At 56.2% G+C, this 22,361-nt stretch overlaps 1 protein-coding gene across 1 annotated transcript in view; it reads right to left on the bottom strand.

The window, feature by feature from the left end:
* Positions 1 to 3,145: 3,145 nt before the first annotated feature.
* LHX4 (LIM homeobox 4) overlaps positions 3,146 to 22,361 on the bottom strand; it is a 40,101-nt gene continuing 20,885 nt past the window's right edge. Inside the window, exons 3-6 of the mRNA XM_053915501.1 lie at positions 10,954 to 11,156; positions 6,573 to 6,727; positions 6,052 to 6,223; positions 3,146 to 4,004 (exon numbers count right to left, since the gene is read on the bottom strand). Coding sequence (XP_053771476.1) covers positions 3,610 to 4,004; positions 6,052 to 6,223; positions 6,573 to 6,727; positions 10,954 to 11,156 — 925 coding nt within the window. The 3' untranslated portion in view covers positions 3,146 to 3,609. The remainder of the gene's footprint in view (positions 4,005 to 6,051; positions 6,224 to 6,572; positions 6,728 to 10,953; positions 11,157 to 22,361) is intronic.

Raw genomic sequence — 22,361 nt, forward strand, 5'->3', positions numbered from 1 at the left:
CCGAAGCCTTCCACCCGCTCCTGCAGGGAGGCAGTTACTGCAAGAGAACCAGCCTGAGCCTCAGAGATGGCTGTGTCTTTTGTTCTCCAGAGTACGTACACTTCTTGCAAACCGAACATAATTAGGAAGATCGAATGGCCTCCAATTATCTGAGTAGATTTCATATTTTATGTTGGCCAAAAAAAAAAAAATCCAACTTTTAGAGACCCCGCTAAATGCTTTTCTTATGTCTCAGTTGTGTCCTCTTTCCCTGGCATTTCACTGTCTGAGGTCGCAGGAATATGGTGTCAGTGTGGTAGCTGGTTTTCACTTTATGTTATATTCACAGTTATCAGACGAGGCGAGAAAGAGAAAGCACAGGCAGAAAGGAGTTCGCCTCCGGTTGCACAGCAACTCCCTGGAAGGGCCGGACCAGTCTTCCCAACAATGGGGTTTTCCCAGGGGGCCAGCTCAGCCCTGCACTGGGGACTTCTTCTGGGGCTTATTACTTTTTAGGGAATATAGATTCTCCCACAGCCCCATGGGTCCCATCTTTGCTTATACCAGCTACTCCTGGAAACTGGGGTGTTGTTTTTTAATTATTAATTTGCTCCTAGATTCAGAAACCCCCTACGCTAAGGTCTGTCAGCTGGGTGCTGCAGACAAGTGCTGCTAGTTAACTGCTCTCCTGGAGCCAAAGACAGGCCCGAATGGTACAAATTGCTCTAAGAAGTCTCATTTCATTTTTAAAATGCGTCCATGTCATTTTAGCAAGGGGGGCCACCGCTCCCAGGTAGCACCTTACAGGTCAGTCAGAGGCCGCTGGGCAGTAGCGGAGGGCCTGGAGAGGACCGCACAGTAGTGTCCTGTGCTCTCTGTCCCTGAGCCGCAAAAGGGCCAAGGAAAAGTCTTGGCACACGGTGGCCCATTGGTGGCACTGGCCGGTCCATAATGCTAACCCCACTCACAAGGAGAGCCGCGTAAAACCTGAGGCCTGTCATGGCTGTGCTTCTGTGTGGGGCACCGGTGTTTGCTGCTGCCTGGGGAGGTGGCTCTGGGGACCTCAGCTGCCCCGGCTTGGTGGCCAGTGCTCTGAGCCGGCCAACCCCACCAAAACCAAAGCAGCTCCCACCACGCCCAGCCGCACTGCTCACGGAGTCCTTGGGAGACTGCATTCTGTGATTGATATGGTGGAAGAAGGCCTCCCACTCCCCCTAGCCATGGACTAGGGCGTGAGCAGGAGTAACTCCCATACTAAACAAAAGCTGGTCAACTGATCTTAAAAAACAGTGCTACCCCAGGGGTGGAGGGGCATGCTCCTTCAGAGAGTCCACTCTCCCTGTACTACGCTCACCCCACATAGGCAGGGCCTCTGAGCTCCCAGGACCCCCTATGCCAGGTAGTCGAGCTGCGACAGTGGTCTGGGGGGACAGTCCTGACCAGTCATTGCCCAGCGCATTCTTTCTCCTGTGCACTGCGAGCAGCCTGCTAAGAACAGCGTGTTCGAGAATCCACCTTCCAAAAAGACAGCAGCACGTGCCTTTCCTTCACAGGGCTCATGACCTTGCTCATGTGTCTCCACTGCCACCCCACACTGTTCACATTACTGGGAATTACCTGGGTTCCACCCTCCCTCATCCCTACTCCCGGAGCCTCAAAAAACAAACAAACAAAAAAACAAAAAAACCCTAAAACCAAGCACCCACATTTGCAGACTCCCCAAGCAAAAATCACAGTCGCAGTGCATCCAAAAATAAGGGTCCACTACGAAACTGAGCAGAGAAAAAGTGGCCTGAAGGCTGATCCCAGGAATTTACGGACTACATGTTACAAAGAAGCTTAACTGACTGTAGTTTAGTCCTGGGAAGGTGTTTACAGAAAATGCAGCGGCCGAAGAGGGAGTGCTCATTTCTTCCTTGAGCCTCCCTGGCACACGCTGAGATCCTTGTGGTCCTCAAAAGGTGCCAAATATGGAAGAAAGGGTCCTCGGCTCTTGGACCCCATCACTTCACGTGAAAGAAAGACAATGCCTTCTTACCCTTCCCTACTCTGCGGGTCTTGGTTAAGAACACAGGAGACCGGGAGGAGCAAACCAATTCCTGGCAAATGCCCAGTGTGCCTACGGAGAACCCCTGCCAGACTGAGGGGTGTGGTGCATAAGTGGGGGTCGCAGCACCATTCGTGACGCTATCTCCCACCGAAGGGCAGTCTGCAGAGGGCTGGCAGCTCACAAAGCGGAGGCTGGCCTTGCCCTCACCTCAGGCCTGGTGATGTGCTATTGCAAACCCACAAGCTGTGAGGCGGCACTGCCTTTGGCTGGAGAGCTCCCCTTCCTGAGCAAGTGCAGGGCTGGAGCGCCACCAGGGCCTGGCGAGAGGCCAGCCGGCAACCCAGAAACACAGAGCTACTCGGGCCGAGGACCGCTTGGAACCTCCCGCACAATTTTAGGGCTGCCCCCTAAATGATTCCTCCCAACCAAATGGGCCAAAAAGCATTGCTAGTGCCTGGAAGAGGCCAAAACTGTCCTCCAACTGAGCCTGCTAGCACAGCAGAGAGAGCTCTTGTTTTCAAAGGGCTGGGGAGGGCCAGCTGCGGGGGATGGGGGGGGGTTGCAAACTCATCTGAACCTACTCCCTCAAAAGAAATGCTCCACGTCCTCTCACCCTGCAGGAGCAGGGTCTGCAGACTGGCATCTGCTCGTCTGGCTTCACGGGCTGCACGTTGGGGCTCCAAATCGGTCTACAAACAATTCCACTGATTGTCATTCTGTTCTCTCCAGATTTTAGCTTCGACCACTTTGTAACCCATAACCTGTCTAGGGGGATAAATGACATGAGCAAATTAAAAAGGCACATTGTGCTCCGAGGGGACTCATCAGGCAGTCGCTGGGACGGTCCAGGGCCACTCAGCTCCAGCCTCAGAGTCGCCTACCGTGAAAACCACTTCTTGCCATCAGGGATGGATTGAGTGATATGCACGGGATTCCTCACAAACCACAACTGACAGGTATTCTCTGGCTTGTACTTCTGGAGAGGGAAGGAGTCCTGTTTTTCACAGCAGGAGAAAAAGGAGGGGGCATGTTTCAATATCAAACTGTGGCCAGCAAAGTTTCCATGGACCTTTAATAAGCGACTTTTTTATTTTGAAAATCAGAGTTCCAGAAGGGTGGTCCGGAAATCGTTTTTCTTATGCTTAAGGGATGTGCTGTCTCCACTTCAGGAACCTCAGTTCTGGTGAGAGCTGTGGTTGGGGGTGGGGCATCTCAGGAGACACACCATTTGGGGCAGGGTTTCCAAAGGCCAGGGTGGCCTCACACGGTCACCTCGGCCACCAAGCACTGAGCAGCCAAAGCTTGTAAGCAGGGTTGGGGAGGGGGCCAACAAGCCAGCACCCTAGCGCTCTGGGCTCTGCCCCCTGTGCTGTGTTCTGACAGGGGGCCGCTCCCCCACCACGTCCCCAGGAGAGCGGCACCCTAGTGCAGTGACCTCCGAGGGAGCAGCGGAGCACTTCCATTGAAAATAATGGAAATTTAACTTGGTGCACTTTTGATCCTAAAAAGGCCAGTCTCTTTCGATCCTCGAAGATATTGTCTCAAGCCAGGAGGACAGGTAGGGTGGGAAGGACAGATGTTTAAAAAGGAGGATGATCCATTTCATCGAGCCAAGAGGCTGGGCTTGTAGGAAAGTCGGGGTAGCCTACACTGCTTCCTGTGGAGATGTCAGAGGTGGGTCCCCCCGCCATGGCTCTCAGCGTCTGGCTCACGCCCTGCCCCGCGTGCGCAACGATGCCCAAGTTACTGTCCACCGTGTAATCCAGCCCATTGAGCAAAGGAGCGTGGGACGGCAGGGACGATATGGAGGATGGAGACTGGGGGACTCCATAGGGGCTCCCATCCCTCAAGTCCTGATAGGATTGTCCTGTCCCGTCCATGGAGAAGCTCCCATTCATTAACTGTCCACCTGTAACGTCCCCCACGTTGCCATAAATCCTATTGGTGTGGCCAAGTTCTGAGAGAATTTGATCCTCTGTGGACAAAAGAACGGAGATTCATGGTCAGCCGCCAGGACTCCAGTGCCCCACTCTCCACCACCTAGGGGCCCACATGACTCGAAAGAAGCCAGGGGATGGCAGCTGCCTCGCCGCCAAGCAGGGGTCAGGTACCAATACAGCAGCCTGGCGTCCAGGGACTGACCCACATCAGGGGGGGAAACAGAAGAAACCCCTGCAGAGGCTGAATTCCTAGGGCCCAGACAAATACAAAGCGTTGGCTGAGCAGGTGGGTTCTGTATCACTCCTGTGCTAAGGGGCTCTGGCTACACTGGGGACTGCAAATGCCCCACATCACAGTGGAAACTTCGTGCTGACAAGACTTAATCTGAAAGCTTTCAAGCAAGCAAAGTGCTTGAGTGAGGTGGTCGGGAAACAAGCAGGCCCATGTGGTGAGGGTAGCTGATGAGCACTCTTAGACGTGAGTACAGAGTCCTTCTGGTCTACCTAGAAAAGATTCACTATCAAAGGACTTGGATTCTCCATCCAGTAAGGTCTCCACTGGGGGCAGTGTTGGCTTGATTGAGACGAATGGACCTTCTCATTTCTTGGAGGATTTCATTAAGGGCATCTAACGGGACCTTTGCCACGTGGAAGAAGTCACCTCTCCAACAGAGGTGGGCAGTTTGAGTCTTAGGAAATACAGGATTATCTAATTACATCATCGGACAGACCAATGACGTGTCATCCTGGGGACCCGTCTGCACCCAACAGAAAGGAGCTACAAAACAAGACCTGACGACCCTCTGTGTTTCCAGCATTGATTTCAGCAACTCAGACAAGATGAAGTGGCCTTCCCCACCCTGTCCAGAGGCCTAGAACGTGAGCAGAAGGCCCTTGAGCTGTTCCCAGGGCCCAGGACAGACCTCTAGGCTGAACTACAGTCCCCGTAGGTCATCATGTTCCTGGTGGACAGCCTGTCCCACCCTCTGCCCCATGGGCTTTCCTCTTCTCACCAGGGCCCGTGTACCACGTCCTGTCCAGGCCTCCCCAGACTAGACTTCAACACCCGCCCCTTCTAACAGCCTGCCCCCCACTCCACCCACGAACATGAAGAGGAGGAGAGGTAGCACATGCTCTTTAAAGGGGGCAGGGAAATGAACGCGCTGCTCCACGGTACAACAGCTGTTATTTGGCCTTTTGCCTGTGCCTGTCCTCCCGTGGGACCAGGGCCCTCTGTAGGGACAGTCGTCTCCAAACACACCCAGAGTCATTTGTGTGTATTGGTCCCAACAGCACTGGGAGGTGGGCGAGGACAAGGTTACTTCCCATTCCCAGGCAGGTAAACTGCAGCTCAAGAGAAGTGGATCAGTGTGATAGAGCCACAGCCAGAAACCCGATTTCGGACCCCGCTCCGTACTTTTCCCTCCCCAGCAACAGAAGGCCCTCCACGTTTGCGGCTCAGGATAGAAAACAGTTATAGCTATTTGCAAACAACCTAAGGACCCAAAACATGCAGGCATCTGCAATTTTGCTGACGCACCGATTTGAACGTAGCGCATGCTGCAAAGCGTCTGTGCGGGTGGGACAGCAGGAAGTGCGCAGAGGGCGGGGGACTCGGAAATGAGGCCAGTCCTGTCTCACATGCACTCACAGTAGTGATTCCCCAGGGCAGAGGGGCTGGTGAGCACGTCCTCCCCACCACCAGGAGAGGAGAAAGGGGTAACTCTAGGGAATCCCAGGGTGGGAGTGGAGGGAGCCAGGGGCCCTGCAGAGGGAAGAAACGCAAGAGAGGGGCTGAGGGCAGGGGCTGAGACCCAGCTCTGCTCACAGCTGCTCAGGCTGGTGAGGGAGCCCCAGTCAGCAAGAAAGGAGGGGGGTCGTGGGGCCCATGGTCCTGGGGAACCCAGCTTCTACTCTCAGCAGCAGAGCTCTCCCGTTTTCTTAAAGGGCCGCTGCCAGTCACAGGGGAGAGCCTGTGTTTGGGAGGGAGTTGTCAGGGCCTCGAGAAGGCCTCGGGTCACGGATTACTGCTTCCCAGGGGCCAGTCCTAAGGCCCGGCCTCGCCCCTCCAGCCCCGCTCACCTCGGAAGCTCAGCTCACTGTCACTAACCCCACAGTCCTCTGCAGAGCTCTCCTTCTCCTGCTTGCTGCCTCCCCGGCTCCTCTTGACACTCTTATAGAACTGTCCCCAGCGGTGCCGCCCCGCGTCCTTCTTCAAGCGCTTCTCCTTGGCCCTTCTGTTCTGAAACCAGACCTGCCACACAAGCACAAGGGGCACACTCGGGCAGTGCCCATCATGAACCCACAGCCCCCGGGGTCCCCAAGATGGGTGGCTAGAGACAGGGACTGAGGCCTTGGCAGACAGGACTCTGAGCCTCAGAAATCTCTCTCCGATGTGGCCAATTCCCTGGGGGCATGGCCCTGAGCCCACTTCCCCAAGAGGGTCAGTGACGCTGCTGATGGCCAGTGACACATCATGGTTGTCACTCCCCAAGCCTCCTCATGTAGGGGACACAGACATCACGCAGACTGGCCCAGAACACCCTCTGTCCCTGCCCCCAGCCCCAGGCCCCGGGGCCCCAGATGGCAAAGGTGTGTCTCACCTGCACGACCCTCATGTCCAGGCCTGTCTCTGAGGACAGCTGCTCCCGCACGTGCCGGGCGGGCTTGGGGGAGTTCTTGTAGGCATTCTTCAAGGTCTCCAGCTGCTTCGCTGTGATGGTGGTCCGGGGCCGCTTAGCTCCAGCCTCTGAGTCATCTGCAAGGAAAACCCTGTATTGGGTTCAGCCCACCCAACGATCCTGTGTCTTGTCCCTGTTCTTCACATAATCTTGCCTGCTATGGGCAGAGCACTGGAGAGGAATGGTGGACGTCAAGGTGGAGCCATCTCGAACCTGTAAAGCCCACTCCTGCAGCACAGGCCTTCCCGAGTCACTGAAAGGCGAGGACACCATCGTCTTTCTTCCAGCCTCCCTGTCCCCTGCCAGCCCAGCCAACACAGGGGCTCTCATCAGACTGAAGGTGTCCAATTCCACGCACCTCCCTGTCATGGCCCATTCTCTGGTCGGACATCCTTGTGCGTGACTACCAGCACTGTGAAGGTGATCGAGCCAGAGTGAAGTCGTGAAGTCCATTCTGGGCCACCCACACACTCCTGCCTCTCCCCCCACCAGGAGCCTGCGTCTCCCCAGGTCCCACCCATCGCCCCCTTTCCTTTGCCGCAGGCTCCCCAGGCTCACAGTAGGGGTGGCCTGTGTGCGTTCACTAGTCATCTACAAAACGTGCGTGAGTTATGGGTCAGAGCCCACTAGTGGCTGTAGAGTCAGTTTGGTGGATTAGAAACTTTGAGGAAGTGAGATGAATGGGACAGGATGGGGTGGGGACGATCGGGCAACCAGTGTCTCCTGAAGCTTGTTTAGTGTTCGCTGGGTAAACACGTGTGTTAAGTTGAAATGACGTAAAATGAGTTTCTTCTAGGGATCACAGCTGACATTTTTTTAAAAATACTGGCCAAGGGTAACGTCAACAACTGGGTCTCTGCCACATTCCTACCTTCCTCTCTTTTTCCCTTCCTTTCCATTCAAGAAATCCCTCTCTGAAAAGTAGTAACATCTAGCATTCATCACACACCTACTCTGCCTGGGGTCGATCTCAGAGCTGTGTGGGCATACAGTGCTCCCAACAATTCTGAGACGCTGTTCTTGGCGTCGGAAGAACTGGGTTCTTGCTGAGCAAGGGATGGGGGCATATTGGGTCTCCCCTCCAAAGCCTGGGCCATGCACACAGTGGAGGGTGGCGGGGGGACAAAGCAGCAAGTCCTCTCTTCTCCTTGGGCTGTTTTCCTCTCCAGCAGAGCTGCCATCTTCCTCGAACCCCAGCCACCCACCCATTCCCTCCTCGCCCCACCCAGAGCCCTGAACCCAAAGAGGAAGGATCCCAGAGCCCCTGTGGCAGACACCCAGGGAAACCTCCAACACTAGTTACTTTAAATTCTCTCTTAAGGAATCATCCCCATATGTATAGAGGTACTAGCATAACAGCTGCTGATGCAAATATAAAAGAGTGCACTTTAAAATATCTATACAGCCTTTATATAGAAAATTTGAAATAATGAAACCACCCCCAAAATCTAATTCATCGAGACTTGCTTCAGTTTCGAAGCAGGCTGCCCTAGTGAATGAGACAGCGCTGGTGCCGCGGCCCGATGGCAGCGCTGCTGGGACGCGCCCGTCACCCCGGGTCGGTGGCACGTTGCTTCCGCACTCTGCATGCACGGGACTTGCTTCTTGTGATTATGAGGACTCTTATGCTGTTATTTTAACATTCACTGTTATTATAATTTAAAATCTTCTTCATATCCTATAACAATGTCATCCAAGTATTCATTAAGTCGCGGTGGCCGCGCTCATGCTGAAAAATGGACCCAAAAATCAATAGCTTTGGTGCGGAAGCTAAATGTGATAAAATGCTATGAGGAAGGCCACGCAAGACCACGATACCCTGGGCTGTTAATTTAGGAGAGAGCATTCTGCGAGGTATGAGGGAGTGCTGCGAAAATAAAACGTAGCATTAAGGCAAAGATACACTTCACCGGTTATGGATTTATGCGCTCCCAGAATACATCCCCCTCCCCTTACTTTTTACATTAATTCCTATGGGAAAATTAGCCTGAAAATATGTTAGTGTTGAATTACGCAGGGTCTCCTAGTACTTGCCCCTGGCACAAAACGCACCCTCGTTACATTGAAAATGCAGAGATCCAGGAGATGTAACAAATGAACAAAATCATTCACACTAAAAAACACATAGCAGACACCAGACCCTTTGTGGGACACACGGGAGGGAGAAGTAAGCCTGAAACAGGGTGTAAACTAGCAAGGAGGGATTAAAAGATCAAAAGAGAGAGCCAAACGTCCCACAGCAGACAACGGTCCCCCGCTGCACTCGGGGTCACCTGGATTACAGGGGGGGCCGTGGCCCCTGCCTCGCTGTCGGTGGAGACGAGGGAGCCCATGGGAAATACTGGGCAACCTTCAGCTCCTTGGAAACCTAAAGGTGACCCCACCCCCACCCCCGTTTGTGTTTCTCCTCCACGCAGGTCTCGCCCTCATTTAACATCCCATTCCACTGCGGCCTATTACAGCCTCAGGAAACAGCCCTATGTGGCAGGGGCTCTCGTCTCCCACAGGCAGCTGAGCAGCCCAGGCTCCACCAGCGACAGAGCTTGCCAAGGGACCCCTCCTAGTGGGTGACCCAGCAGAGATGCCCACCTTCTCCATGGTGTCTCAGAGGTGTACCCCCGCGCAAATAATCCTCACGTTGTGTTGCCGGGCCTGCCACCGGTCTGTCCTTCCCTTGAACCACCCACAGCAGCGCAGGTGCCAGGCCAGGGGCGCTCAGGGCCTGAATGAGGCCGCTGACCCTCGTTCAGGGGAGCAGCCAGGGCCCCCGGGCAGGCCCTGAAGCCCGAGCATCTGGTGAAGGGCATCTGAGCCCGTCGCTCTGACAGTTTAGCCCTGACAAGCCTCCCTAATCTCCTGTGACATCATAATTGACTCCAAAGCAACAGCATGGAGTGAGCTTTAAGGAACCAGAGCAGATAGTAAATACATTAAGGCGAAGAGCCTGGAAATGGGCTAACAGAGGCCTCAGAAAGAGGAGAAAGACGCTGAAGACCTGTCCACCCCAAAAGGCTGAGCTAGGGGTGGTGGGAGCCTGGGAGGGTCCCTAGCTCGGCTCCCGCCGGCTGGCCCTGAGGCTGCCCCACCTCCTCACCACCGCAAACTCTCTATTTTAAACTGTCTTCCTTAAGCAAACACAGTTTCTCGGTGCGGTGATCCGGTCCAACTGACCTGTGTGTGAGGGCCCAGGAAAGCTCTGGAAGGCGACCCAGCCAGTTGTCATCACTCTCTTTTCTCCCCATCGAGCCCAGAGCTGCCAGGAGCTTCTTTCCGCAGCGACCCCCCCAGGCGGATAAAATCCTCATCCACGGCAAACAACCAAACTGTTTTTGTGAGTTTGTGCCTCTGAGATGCCCAGGTTGGGTTTGGCCAAATGCCACATTTGGGGCCAGTGGAGGGTACCCACCTTGGGACACAGCTGTGAGTGAGGAGCCCAAAGTGGGGGTGGGGCGCAGGAGAGGGGCATCAGGCTGGGCCTTCCTGAGGGGAGCTCAGTGGAATGGGGGGGGGCGGTCCAAGCCCAGTCTAGGCCCAGTCTAGGCCCTGGAAAGACCCAGGGCTGCCCTGGAACACGGCATTGGAGGGTGGGAGCAGCTGCCGCCTGTCTGGCCAGGTGTGGCTGTAAAACGCAGGGGCCTGATGTCAGTGTCGGCCTGGGCATCTGCCGCAGGCCACGGACACTGACCCTGAGGTGGCGGGGAGGGTGGCGGGAGGGTGGGAGTTACGTGGCTGAGCTGGGGTCTCCCTGCATGTGGACACTGGCTGAGCACTTGCTCCACACCAGGGGCTTCGAGAGCCACGAGGAGTCGGCACCCTAAGTCCCCGCCCTCTACAAGCCCCCGGCCGCGACAGGAACAGGGCACAGTGAACTGGAGTCCACGCTGGCTGTCCCAAGGGTGACTTAGGCCAGTGCTAGGGCTATTGCTGGCTGAAACCTTTGAGTGTGGGGGTGCTGAGGTAACTGTGCATCCCAATGTACAAGACTAAGAGCAACCCCAAGCATCCACCGTAGACAGATCACCCTCTGGCCCCACCCCAGCCACGCAAGAAGCCACCGACGAAAGGACACAAGGTCCTGGCCGCCCTGAGCCGAGTGTGGACCTCAGATGCCCTCTCTGTAACCACAGCTCGGTCACAGCTCCCATGAAGTGGGCTAGTGCTGAGGGATCGGGGGGTTGACAGTTAACTGTCCCTGCTGAGAGGTGGCAGCAGGGCTCTGAGGGACCCAGCCGAAAGGCCCCCAGGCAGAGGGCCCGGCCCGAGCAAAGGTCTGGAGCGGGACCACGCAGGGCAGAGCCGTTACCGTTCTGCTTGGCCGTCTCGTAGTCCTCCTTGCACACCAGCCGCCCGTCCTCCATGAGGTAGAACTCGTCCCCCGTGGCCAGCTGCCGGTTACAGATGATGCAGGCGAAGCAGTGCAGGTGGTAGACGAAGTCCTGCGCCTTGCGGACCACCTGGGTGGGGGGGATGCCCTGCTGGCAGGCTGTGCATTTTGTGCCGAAGCGCCTGTAGGGGTGGCATGAGATGATTAGGTCTCAGAGGGTGTCCAGCAGCCTCCCACCTCCATGGGCCCCTCTCCCACCCACCACTCCAGAGGCATGTGTGGACATCAACCCCTGGGCCAGCCAGCGCTTGCCATCTGGTCCCTCGGCCTCTCACTGGCCTCGCTGCTTTGAGTCCAGGCTCTTTAACCACAAAATGAATGGGCTGGGTCAGAACAGGAGTCTCCAGTGCCTTCACAAAGGCTGACATCCCAGGACTCCAAACTGCCCAATTAACTCCCATTGACACACCTGGACCTAGATGAAGCTGGCAGCTTCATCTCGGCCTCCCGTTTCTCCAGCTCCATGGAGGGGCGCAGAGGGCCAGCCCCAGAGGCAACTGCATGTGCCCAGGCTGCTGCGCCCACAGCAGCCAGCAGAACCCCTCTGCTCATGCTCCTCCCCAGCAGCCCAGAGACATGGCACCGGGGTGGCAGAGCGGGGCTCTCCCTTCTCTCTCCTGCCTCACCCTCCACCCAGCACACACGAAAGCCCCGCCAGGCTGGCCTCCATCCCCTTCCCATGCACAGCCCCTGAGATGTGGTGGCGGGGGAACTGCATTTTCTCGTCCCCACGCCATTCGAGCCAGGAAGTCTGCAGACCTGTTTGAAAAGCACCACCTCAGACCCCTCCCTGGTCTATGCCTCTCTGGACCAGCACTGGGGCAAGAAGAAGGCACCTGCAGCCACCCTGGGCCAAGGTTAGGAAGGGAAGGGCCGGGGACATCTTGCAAATATAGTCCAGTGTGTCCTTTAAGCTCCTTTCCGCATCCTAGCCACCGGTACAGAGCCACACCAGTGGCCAGACAGGGCAGCAGGAATTTGGGGCCGGCGTAAACATGGGCAACAGAGGGGGCCACTCCGCTGCAGGTGAGCCTTCCCCGCTTCAGGAGGGAGACGGGAGGGGCTGGGGAGGCAGGGGCAGAGTTTAAAACAGCAATCAACCTAATTATTCATGACATTTCACACAGCACAACTTTATCTTCTTCAGGATGAAAGACTTCGCCTAATGGATCTGGGGAAGGTTTGATTTTAATGGTCCTTTTAACTAATGCTTATAGGCAGCCTGATTTCCCCTGAAAGGACAGTACATATTTCATCCACATTAATACCAAATAAATTAATTATGGTCGTGGCTATCATGATGAATCCCAGATTAATGCAGAATGATGGGCCTCGTACGCAGTAATGATACCTGCTGGGGGGACTGGAGCAGGCGTGACCAGCTGTGGCTTCGGAGAGAAATGGGGGTCTCTCAGTCTGCAAGGGCAACCCCGAAAGAGCAGGAGTGGGGCCCAGGGGACTGCTCTGAGACGAGATCTGAGAAGGGTGTTGGGGTGTGAGGGACTGAGGCATCTGGCTTGGAAGGACTGTGGACCCCTGAGCTCCTGGAATAGCTCTTGGTTTTTGTAGAGGACGGCGGGAGGGGGCTGCGGTGCACGGAAGAGGTCTGTATACAGCAGCCAGGACGGGGCTCTGTAAAGCTCTTCAAAATCAGGCATCCAGAGGGGGGCCCGGGCTTCCAGCAGATTCTCAAAGGGGCCCAACCCAGAAAAGTAGAGTTAACATTTGTGGAATCAGAAATCAGAAAACAAAGAAGCATGTTTGTAAAGGATGTACGCAGAAATGGCTGGGCGTGAGGATGGACAACGAAGGGTACAATCAGTCCTAGTCCTATCCGATCAGTCCAAAGTACACTCTCGCACCTGCCAGCACACAGGTGAGGGCCCTCAACTGCAGCTGTCTGAGCCCACTGTGTGTCAGAGAGGAAGGTGAGCAGGCACCCGGCTCTACCCTGTGTGAGTGTGTGTGTGTGTGTGTGTGTGTGTGTGTGTGTGTGAGTGTGTGTGTGTTTGGGGGAACCAAGCGGAAGGACGCCTATACACCGGGGTGGGCAAATGGAGGTTCACCGTTGTGAGTACACAAAACACAGAGTTGATTCTTGTACTGTCACTCACTGATTATTGTATTATTTTTCATACGAACAACTGTAAGCCTACTGTAGCCCCACCCCGTATGTGTTACTACAGCGTGTTTACAAAACGCCTGTGGCTTTTGCATCCAGTCCAGGCCAGTTCTCAAAGCTGGTGTTCAACAGCAAACAGCTCCTTCATCACGCTCACTGTGACCCCCATTGAAGAAACAGCCCAAAGCTGGGTGCAAACACCACAGCAGAGGCAGCTCCAGAGAAGAACTGGAGTTTTCCAAAAGGCAAGTCCAAACCTGCGGCCAAAAGATGGGGAGGGGACAGAGATCGAAGCAGGCAGAGGGGGGAGGTGGGACCCCCCAGGGGCCTCCCCCCCCCAGCAGGCCGCACCCCCTCGCCACCATCAAGCAGACAGTGGCTTTTAGTAACCAGAAACCCAGGGACACCAGCGCCCCAGAGACATGAAAGATAACGGGGGTATAAATTTAATCTACATACCGACAGTGATTCATGCATGAGGGTGGCAAGTGCACAAGAGAAATGAAAAATAAATGGACTTTTCCACCAGCGTTTTTTAGCAATTGAAGCAATTTTCCTGATTGTGGGATTTATACCAATGGTAGGAGGAAGTTGCTCCTTATTACCTTGCTCCCCTGGAACACAGCAAGTGGGACACTCAGTGAAGGGACCGCGTGTACTCGCTCGGCCCACGGGGTGCCCCCAGCATGGCCCAGCCCCAAGGGGCACCCCAACCCCACTGGCTCTCAGAGCCAGGGGACCCGGCATCAGGTACAGTCCCGCGGGGCTGCATATGCGATGAAGACGCTGGCTCTGAGTCTCAGATCTAGAACCAGCCAGAGTCACAGCCACAGCCTGGCGACCCAACTCCTTCTGTGACAGCCACAGTGAGACGGCATGGTTACAGCCCCCTGGTCCAAAACGAGGAGCGACTGTGAACTTGGCTGCTACACAGGGAAACAATCCTCTAACCAACCTGACCAAATCTGAAGGATGCTGGGGGTGGGGGCAGAGCTGGACACTGGCCAAGGGGGAGGCTTCCTGGAGATTTCCCAGGCAATCCCCCCTGCATCCTACCCGAGTACCTACTGTGTGCAGGGCCTGGCCCACTCGGGTGCAAACTGCACTGGCCCCGCTCTACAGCACAGTCTCTCTGGTTGGCCCTGCCTGGCCAGGTGAGCGGGGAACCCCAGGGGAAGCAGCTGGAGCTGATCTACGCTGCTCCTGTCCTCAGACCAGCATCATGGGCAATTCTAACAGCCCTGCCCGGCGTAGGGCAGGCAGCAAAGACTGCTGGATGGGGGCGACCGCCTGCGTGCCGAATGCCTGGTCCCGAAGACCGGCATCTGCAGCCGCCAGGGGACTGACACCCAACTTCTGTCAAAAGCTTTTCTAAGAAGGGACTTGAACCCTGGGTTGAAACGAGGCCCACAGTTCCCTAAAGCGTACACTTTCCATCCCGCTTTGCAGTCATCACCACACTCATTCAACACACATCTCCCGAATGACCTGCCCAAAAGGCAATACCTTCCACCAGGTGAGAAGCGGAGGCTCCGACTGGGGAGGTGCTGGCCTCAGCTCACACAGAAAATAAGGGACAGACCCGAGATTTGAACTTGGTGCTTCTGATAGGACAGCTGGCAGATGGCAGGCGCCAGAGGCAGCAAACATCCCCTGAGAAGCTGGCTGTGGCACCTTTACCCTAGACTGGAACTTGGGTGGAGGGGCCCTATCCCCCTCAAGTGTCACCAGCTGCTCTGAGCCACTGAGCATGAAGCTGCCCTGGGAGCCTTCACCTCCTGGGGCATCCCCTCACACACACACTCACCAACACTCACACCACATTCGCCACCTTTTGTGCTGCTGGCTGGGTCAGGAGTGAGAGGCCTGGGCCTGCTGGCACGGGAAGTGCACCCTCTATCACTGTGACATTCATGGGCTGCTCCGGACCCCAGGAAGGGGGCCAGGCCTGTGTCCTTGCGCTCAGCCTGAGCTCCCACTGCCCGTCTGTCTGTCTGTCCACCATTCCTGCTCTTGAGAGGCCTGCTGGGACCACCCTCCAGGGCAGGGTGTCAGTCCTGCAGACAGAGGGCACTAAGCAAGCCCTGCAGGCACCACACCTTCTAGAAGCAGGTGCATGTACATCCCACACCACCGATGTTCTGGCACATGGCTGCTTGTGAGTTCTGACCTGTGATCAGGCCAGGTAACATATTCCGGTCACCGAAACTGGATGGAGAAAAGAGGCTCCTGTTCACCAAGCACCTACTGTGTGCCGCTGTGGGCACACGATCTCACTTCACCCTCACCCTCTCTCCCACCTTCTCACTCTCAAGCTCTCCATCCTCAACCTCAGCTGGTGGCCCGGCGTCCTGTTTCCCTGGAGAAAAGAGAACTCTCAGCCAAGATCTGCCACAGGCACCCACCACCCTGTCCACACACCCGCGTGCCCTCTGCCTCCTGCAGCAGGACCATCCGCACTCCTGCTCAAGGCCAGCCACCCACCTGGGCACAGAGTCCGCTCCTTCTCGCCGAAGGAGATGATTCCTCCAGTGACTGTCCCCTTTGCCTCCCGCCTCATTAATTTTCCTCTTTACCAGATCCTGCCCAGCAGCGTACAGCAGGCTAATATTTCTGCCACTTAAAAAAGTCCCTCTTCTGACCCCTCCACCTACCCCTCCTACTCTCTCTCCAGCGACACCCCTGCTCCCCCTCATCTCCTGAATCCACTCTGGTGATTCGTTTTAAGTGTCAAGTGGACCAGGCCCTGGGTGCCCGGATGTTTGCCTGTGGTGCCTGTGAGGGTGTTTCTGCACGGCAGTCACCTTTGAATCGGTGGATTGAGTAAAGCAGGCCGCCCTCCCCAGTGTGGGGGCCCCTCCAGTCGGCCGAAGGCCTGATTGGAACCGAAGGGAGGGCCCTAAAGCAGTGAGAGGGAGGGGCTCCTGCCTGACACATGGGTGCTGGTGCGTTGGTCTTCTGTCTTTGGACCTGAACAGAAACATCAGCTCTTCTCGGGTCTCCAGCCTGCTGGCTTTGGACTGGAACTTACACTCTCAGCCCTTCTGGGTCTCCAGGTTGCTGACTGCAGATCTTGGGGCTTCTCAGCCTCCAGAGTCACACGACCCTCGCAATGAATCTCTTCTCGTGCACCACGCACACACGCGCCTCCTGGACCTTCCGGCAGCCCTGGCTCCCTGCCTCCCTTCCCCTCAGAACACTGCACTCACTTGGCCCCAGGACCCAGCTCTGCTGGCTCTGCTCTTCCTGTTGGCAGCTCCCCACCACCTCCCACTTCCCCAAGGACTCCACGCCTCTGGGGATTTCAGGTCCACCTCCAGCCCGGACCTCTGCCCTAACTCCTGATCCATGTATCCCACAGCCTGCTTGGCCTCTCTGCTTGGTTGTCCAAGACCAAACTCCTCTCCTCCCGAGGTCTTCCCCATCTCCAAGAAGGGCGATTTCATCCTCCCCATCACTCCCGCCCAAAGCTTGGACACCTGCATCTGATTTGTCAGCAGATCCTGCAGGCTCTACCCAAAATGACATCAAGGACAGGGCCACTTCTCACCATCTCCACTGCTACCTCCCTGGCTCAGGCGCCTCCACCCCTCACCCACAACCGCCTCAGAACAGGCCTGCGGGCTTCAGCCCTCGCCCCACGTCCATTCTCCACACAGTAGCCACAGGGCTCCTGAGCCAGACCAACTCACTCCCCTGCTCGAAACCTTCCAGTGGCTGCCGGCTCACTCAGAGCAAAGGTTGACGTCGCTTTCCGGGCCCCATCAACTTTCTAGCCTCTACTCAGCCACTCTGCCCACTCACTCGCCCCAGCCACTTGGTTCCTCGGCGCTGCTTCCTCAGCTTGGAACACCCTTCCCCAGATACCTGCGTGGCTCACTCCTGCGTGGCCTACAGGTCTCCGCTCCAACGTCACCTTCCTGTGGGGAGGGGACATTCCTTTCCCCTCTCCAAAGCACCCACCTCCAAAGGACATCCTGTGCATTGCCTGGCCGTCCACTTTCTGTCTCCCTCTCTAGGCAGCCAGCAGGGGCCCTATCTGTTTTGTTCCAGCACCTACAGCAGCACCCAGCCCGGCTCTGTGTTCTGCGAATACTTGGTGAATGAATAACGAATGGCCCACGCCTACAGCGCGCATTGATACCCTTCGCGGTGTGCACCTGGGAAAACAAGTTCAGAGAGGGTGCGTAACCTGCCAGGGGCCTCACAGCCATAGTAGGAGGAGCTGGGATCTGAACCCAACGCTCTTCCGTGCTGGTGGCCACGGGGAGGCAGTCAGGGGGGCAGGCTGGGCCCACGCCAGATTCCCGCGTGTGGGAGCCGCCACAGCGCAGTGCACCGTCCCGAGAAAACAAAGTAGGGCACAACTTAATTTTATGCTTTAATTGCTTGGCGGTGATTTACTGCAGGCCGTATATTTTGCCCAGCTGACACTTCCCTATATGTATTTCTTTTATCTATCAGCGCACTTGACAGGTCGGCTGCTGATATTTACTGTTACTGTGCGCACTGGTATTGCCAGCATATATCAGCGCCACGGCCACGTCACGGGCACGCCAATCCCGCCCGAGAGTGGCCAGCCTTCTCCAGGCACTGGCAGGGGCCATACTTGGACAAGGACTGACACCTGAGAATGTTAGCCCTTTGGGGAGCAGGCCTACACTACCTACACTACCTACACTACCTCCCCATGCACACTCTCACTCTCATCCCTCCCAGGCCCCCCAGAACTGCCCTGCTTTTAGGGGTTTTTAAATACATTTTTCTTTTTCCCAAGCATTCAATGTTATTTTGAGACAAATGCCACTGGAAACGCTTTAGAACCGGTGACCTAGTCCAGCCCCCTCTTTTAACACAGAAGGCACCTGGAGCCCAGAGGGGGCTAGTGACTGGCCCAGCATCACACAGCTCAGTTCGTGGCAGAAGAGGACCTCGAGCCCAGCTGTTCTTTTCCCTCAGCCACACTTCTCCCCATTTCCTGCTGGAAGAGTCCAGCCCCCTCCCTTAACTTTTGTAAACTCGCACGCACGTAGCATGCACCAGGCCATGTCAGGTGAGCTATCTCATTTAAACCACACAACGGCTCTTATAGGTAGGGGTTACTATTCCCTTCTCACAGGCGGGGAACAGGCTGGGAGCTGCGGGCTGACTGGCCCAACAACAGTCTCCCTCCTTCCCCTCCGTCCTTCCAGGCACCTAAGCTGCCCTCCTTACTTCTGGTTCATTCCTCTCTGCCATGGCATTAGCTCAGCTCCCATCAGATTACCCCAAGGCCACCTGGGAGGTTTACTTAGAAACCAAATCCACACTTTTAACAAGCCCCCCACAAGGCCCCTGGTGCAGCTGTTCCAAGGACCACTCTTGGAGAAACCCTGTGTGACAGGTGCTCTTGGCCCTCACGTGGCACCCACAGATGGCCTGCTGATTCTTGGGCCCCTCAGACCTAAGGACTCACTCTCAGTGACGGTGTGGCAGGCGCTGTGATGGGCAGTGGTGTGGACATTCGGGGACCGAGGCCCCATCCGCCCCCTCACACCACCCCTCAGGCTGCCCCACTGCCCTGACCCAGCATGCCCACCGCAGAACCCAGCCTCCTCCATGAGGGCTTCCTGGGGCGCAGGCAGATCCCCAAACCCCCATGCAACAAGTCAGAGATGGCTCTCACTCTCCCACCGTGTGACCTCAGCCACAGAATCAGCAGGAAATGGGGTCAGGCCAGATCATTGCAGGCCCTTGAGTGCTAAGCTTGGAAGTGTCCAGAGGCCTTGGGGTAGCATGACCAAGGACAGGCCTGGCGAGAAGGCAGGAACTGGCTGGGGGGAACCAGGGGCGGGGACAGCCGATTGGGGAAGCTTCTGGTAGTGCAGAGGTGTGGCAACCTGGCAGAGATAGCGGCGAGGATGGAAAGGGAGGGCGTTCTGGAGGCAGGACCCCATGACTTGGTACCTGAATGTGGGGCGGGGAGGGAGAATGGGGACTGCGCTGCTGGCTGGGGGTTTCCTGGGATAAAAATGCTGGCCAGCAGCTCCCACACCCACGTCACCTGGATCCCTCTTTGCTTGGAGACCCCATTCCCACAGCCCAGATGTCATCTGACTCCCAGGATGATTTGCAACTATTAGCTTCCAAACAGACACCCCAAGGCAGTGAAGTCTCAGAGATGCAGGTACCACCAATGTCACGAGGCTGGGCTCTGGGGGGGCCGGCAGACAGACAGCCCGAGGACTCATCACCCTGATATATGGCCTCGGGTCCCAGGGGAGCTGCTCCACTAAGTAATTGCTTCTGCCGTGATTGCAGGCCCTGGCAGAGGACTGTGGGCCTGGGCCCACCTGTGTGTTTGAATCCTGCAAACGTCCACATGCACAGCCACTGCCCGCATCACCGGGTCATTACCTTAAAAGGTTTAGTCTGCTTAGCAAGGAAATTAAGACTATAAACTACTCAGAAATTATGGAAAGTCACACGTCAGAGAGCTCCTCCCCCTGTGGGTTCCTTAAACACATTTTGCTAGCGGTATGTGTGTGGCCTCACAGGTATGTGGTTATCAGACATAACAAGTGGCTCAGCAAAAACCTGGACCCAGACTGGACACACAGGCAACTCCAGAACTGAAAGGATGTCTTCCTGGAGCAACAGGGTGCCAGCTGGAGGCAGCCACACGAGCACAGAGCTGGGAATCTGTCCCTGGGAAGGGGGTGTTGAGGGCTGCAGCTGCTGCCCCAGGCTCTGGACCCCACAGGGAGGGGTGGCACTCCCCACACTGATCAGGGGCAGTAGTTCCCATCGCCTACCTGCCATTGCCGCTGGACACAGGCCCCACCTCCCACAATAGGACCCCTGTGTGGCCTGTGGCCTTTCGTAGCCCGAGACCCTCCTCTCTCTTTTCTCCTCCTGTGCAGATCCACCATCATAACCTCCAGAAGAAGAGCTGCCGATACTGGTAACTAAGCACTTCCTTCACCATACTCAGTGCTCACAGCATGCAAAACAGGAGGTGTTTCTCCTCCCACCCCTTTCCAGAAACGGGACAGTGAGGCTCAGAGGGGTCTAACACCCTGCATCCCCACGGAGCCTGGATTTGAGCCCCGCTCCTGCTTCCTCTGTGAAGTCCCCCCACCCCATGGGTATCTGCCCAGGTGGGAGTTGGAGGCCCAGGCCACCGGAGTGATGGGGTCAAGGTCACGAGGGAAGACTTGACAGGAGCCAGAGAAGCCGTCCTGTGGCCAGGCCAAAGGCAGAGTGTGCCGGAACTGAAACAGGCTGTTCTGACCGCGGGGATAAATCAGCAGCTCCCAGCTCCCAAGGACGCCACTTACCTGCCCTTGGCCGACAGCCCTGCTGACTGCCGGAGATTGACTGGCTAGGGGAGGCCGCCTGGCAGCTCGCACGGCTCAGCTCACCACTGACAAGTGGTGCAGAGGCCCTCCATCCTGCCAGGTCCTGACAGTGCCCACCTCTGCTAGCCAGCCAGGCAGGGGAGGGCCCTGGGGACTGGGACACACCCCCAGAGAAGAACGACGTTTTAGACGGGAACCCCTGGGCATGACAGTCATCCTCAGAATGCCTCCAACTCTTCCCCACAGCCCCTTAGGCAGGCAGATGTGAGCACATACCCTGGTGGCCAGGGGTGCGGTCTGAAACTCCCCACAAGCCTGGAATGTTCTGGAAGGCTGGGCTTTACTTTAAGTATTTGTATGACTGTTACCCTCTCTTTGATTCTATAGTTATGTTTGTTTTTATAGTAAAATAATCACTGAGTTGTTCCCCAAATCTTCGTGTAAACCCACATGGCATCTTTACCCTGGGGCTCATTCCCAGCATGCTGCTGGATGAACTCCCCGCTCTACTAGGCTACCCCCACCTCCATCGGAGGGGTTCTAGTGTGAAAAGTCACCTGAATGGGAAGGTCTCACACTAGGATGGCAGGGTGGGGGAGGGCGGGATGGTGGGGAGGGCAGGGGCAATGAGGCCAGCACTGAGGGAGGACCCTGGCAGCCTGGCCCTCCAGCGCTGTGGGTCACGTGGCCACATCAGGGCCAGAAACCCAGACATACTGATAAAGCGCCTTGTGCCAGCATAGTTTACACACGACCTTTGTACCTCACAGCAACTCTGGGTTAGCAGGAAAGCCTCTTAACAGGTAAGGGAGTAGGGTCAGAAAGGCCCGTTCCCATGTTTGCTGACACACAGCTAGTAAAACACAGGACAGGAACTCAGTGAGCAGGGGGTTCCCCAAACCACTCTGCTCATAACGCAACCCCCTTTTGAGAAATGCTCCAGCATGCCAGGTCTTCTAAAGCAGTCTCCGTCAATCAGCATTCCCGCTTTTCCTGAAGGAGACACATGCTCAGAGATGTCACAGGGCTTGCCTGAGGGCGCCCAGCGCTTGAACCAGCTCCTGCAGCACAGAACCTGTCCTGTCTTTGCTGCGCTTCGGAGCCAGTGAGCTGCCAGGCTCCTGCCAGAACCTAGTCAGTGACCGGAGGGGACCCAGAAGACCTACTCCCAGACCCCTAGCATCCCCAGACCCTGGTCCCTCTGCAAGTTGACACAGGACCTGCAACGTGCTGGGCACACAGTCCTGAAAGGAACTGCTTAGCAAACGCAGTGCAAGGAGCTGTTGGAGCTTCGGCTAGTGACTGAAACTGGATGGCCTTGAAACCACGCTGCTACTCTCCTCTCGGGCCTCAGAATCTTATCTCCTTTGGAGAAGGGGACCCAAGAACCCAAGAAGCAACAACAGCAAACAACAGCACAAATCAGTCAATGTTACTGAGTAAGACAGAGTTCATTCAACAGCCCCCAAAAGAAAAATGCAACAACCACAGAGTACAACCTCCCGCAATACTTCTCTGTCTGTGACACAACAACACCGCCCTCTGCTGCCAGTCACCAGTATGACCGCATCGCCCTGAGTTCAAAGCTCATCTCCAGCTTTTCCCCTGGGTTCTGCCCGGACTTTTGAGATATGACACACCTCGGGGGGCCACTCTTCACATTACAGTCGTGATTCTTTTTTATTTTGTTTCAAGGAGCATAAAGAAGGCAATCTCCCTGGCTCTGACCGGGCACCTTCCAAATCGCACAGCTGAAAGTTGTCGGAGGTCTGATGGATGAATTCAAGTGCAAGGTGCAGGGCTTGGGTTCCCCAACCCACTCTGCTGCTGAAAATCCTCCCTTTTGCAAGATGCTCCAGCATGCC

The sequence above is a fragment of the Desmodus rotundus genome, chromosome 12, assembly GCF_022682495.2.
Source record: "Desmodus rotundus isolate HL8 chromosome 12, HLdesRot8A.1, whole genome shotgun sequence".
Taxonomy (NCBI): Eukaryota; Metazoa; Chordata; class Mammalia; order Chiroptera; family Phyllostomidae; genus Desmodus; species Desmodus rotundus.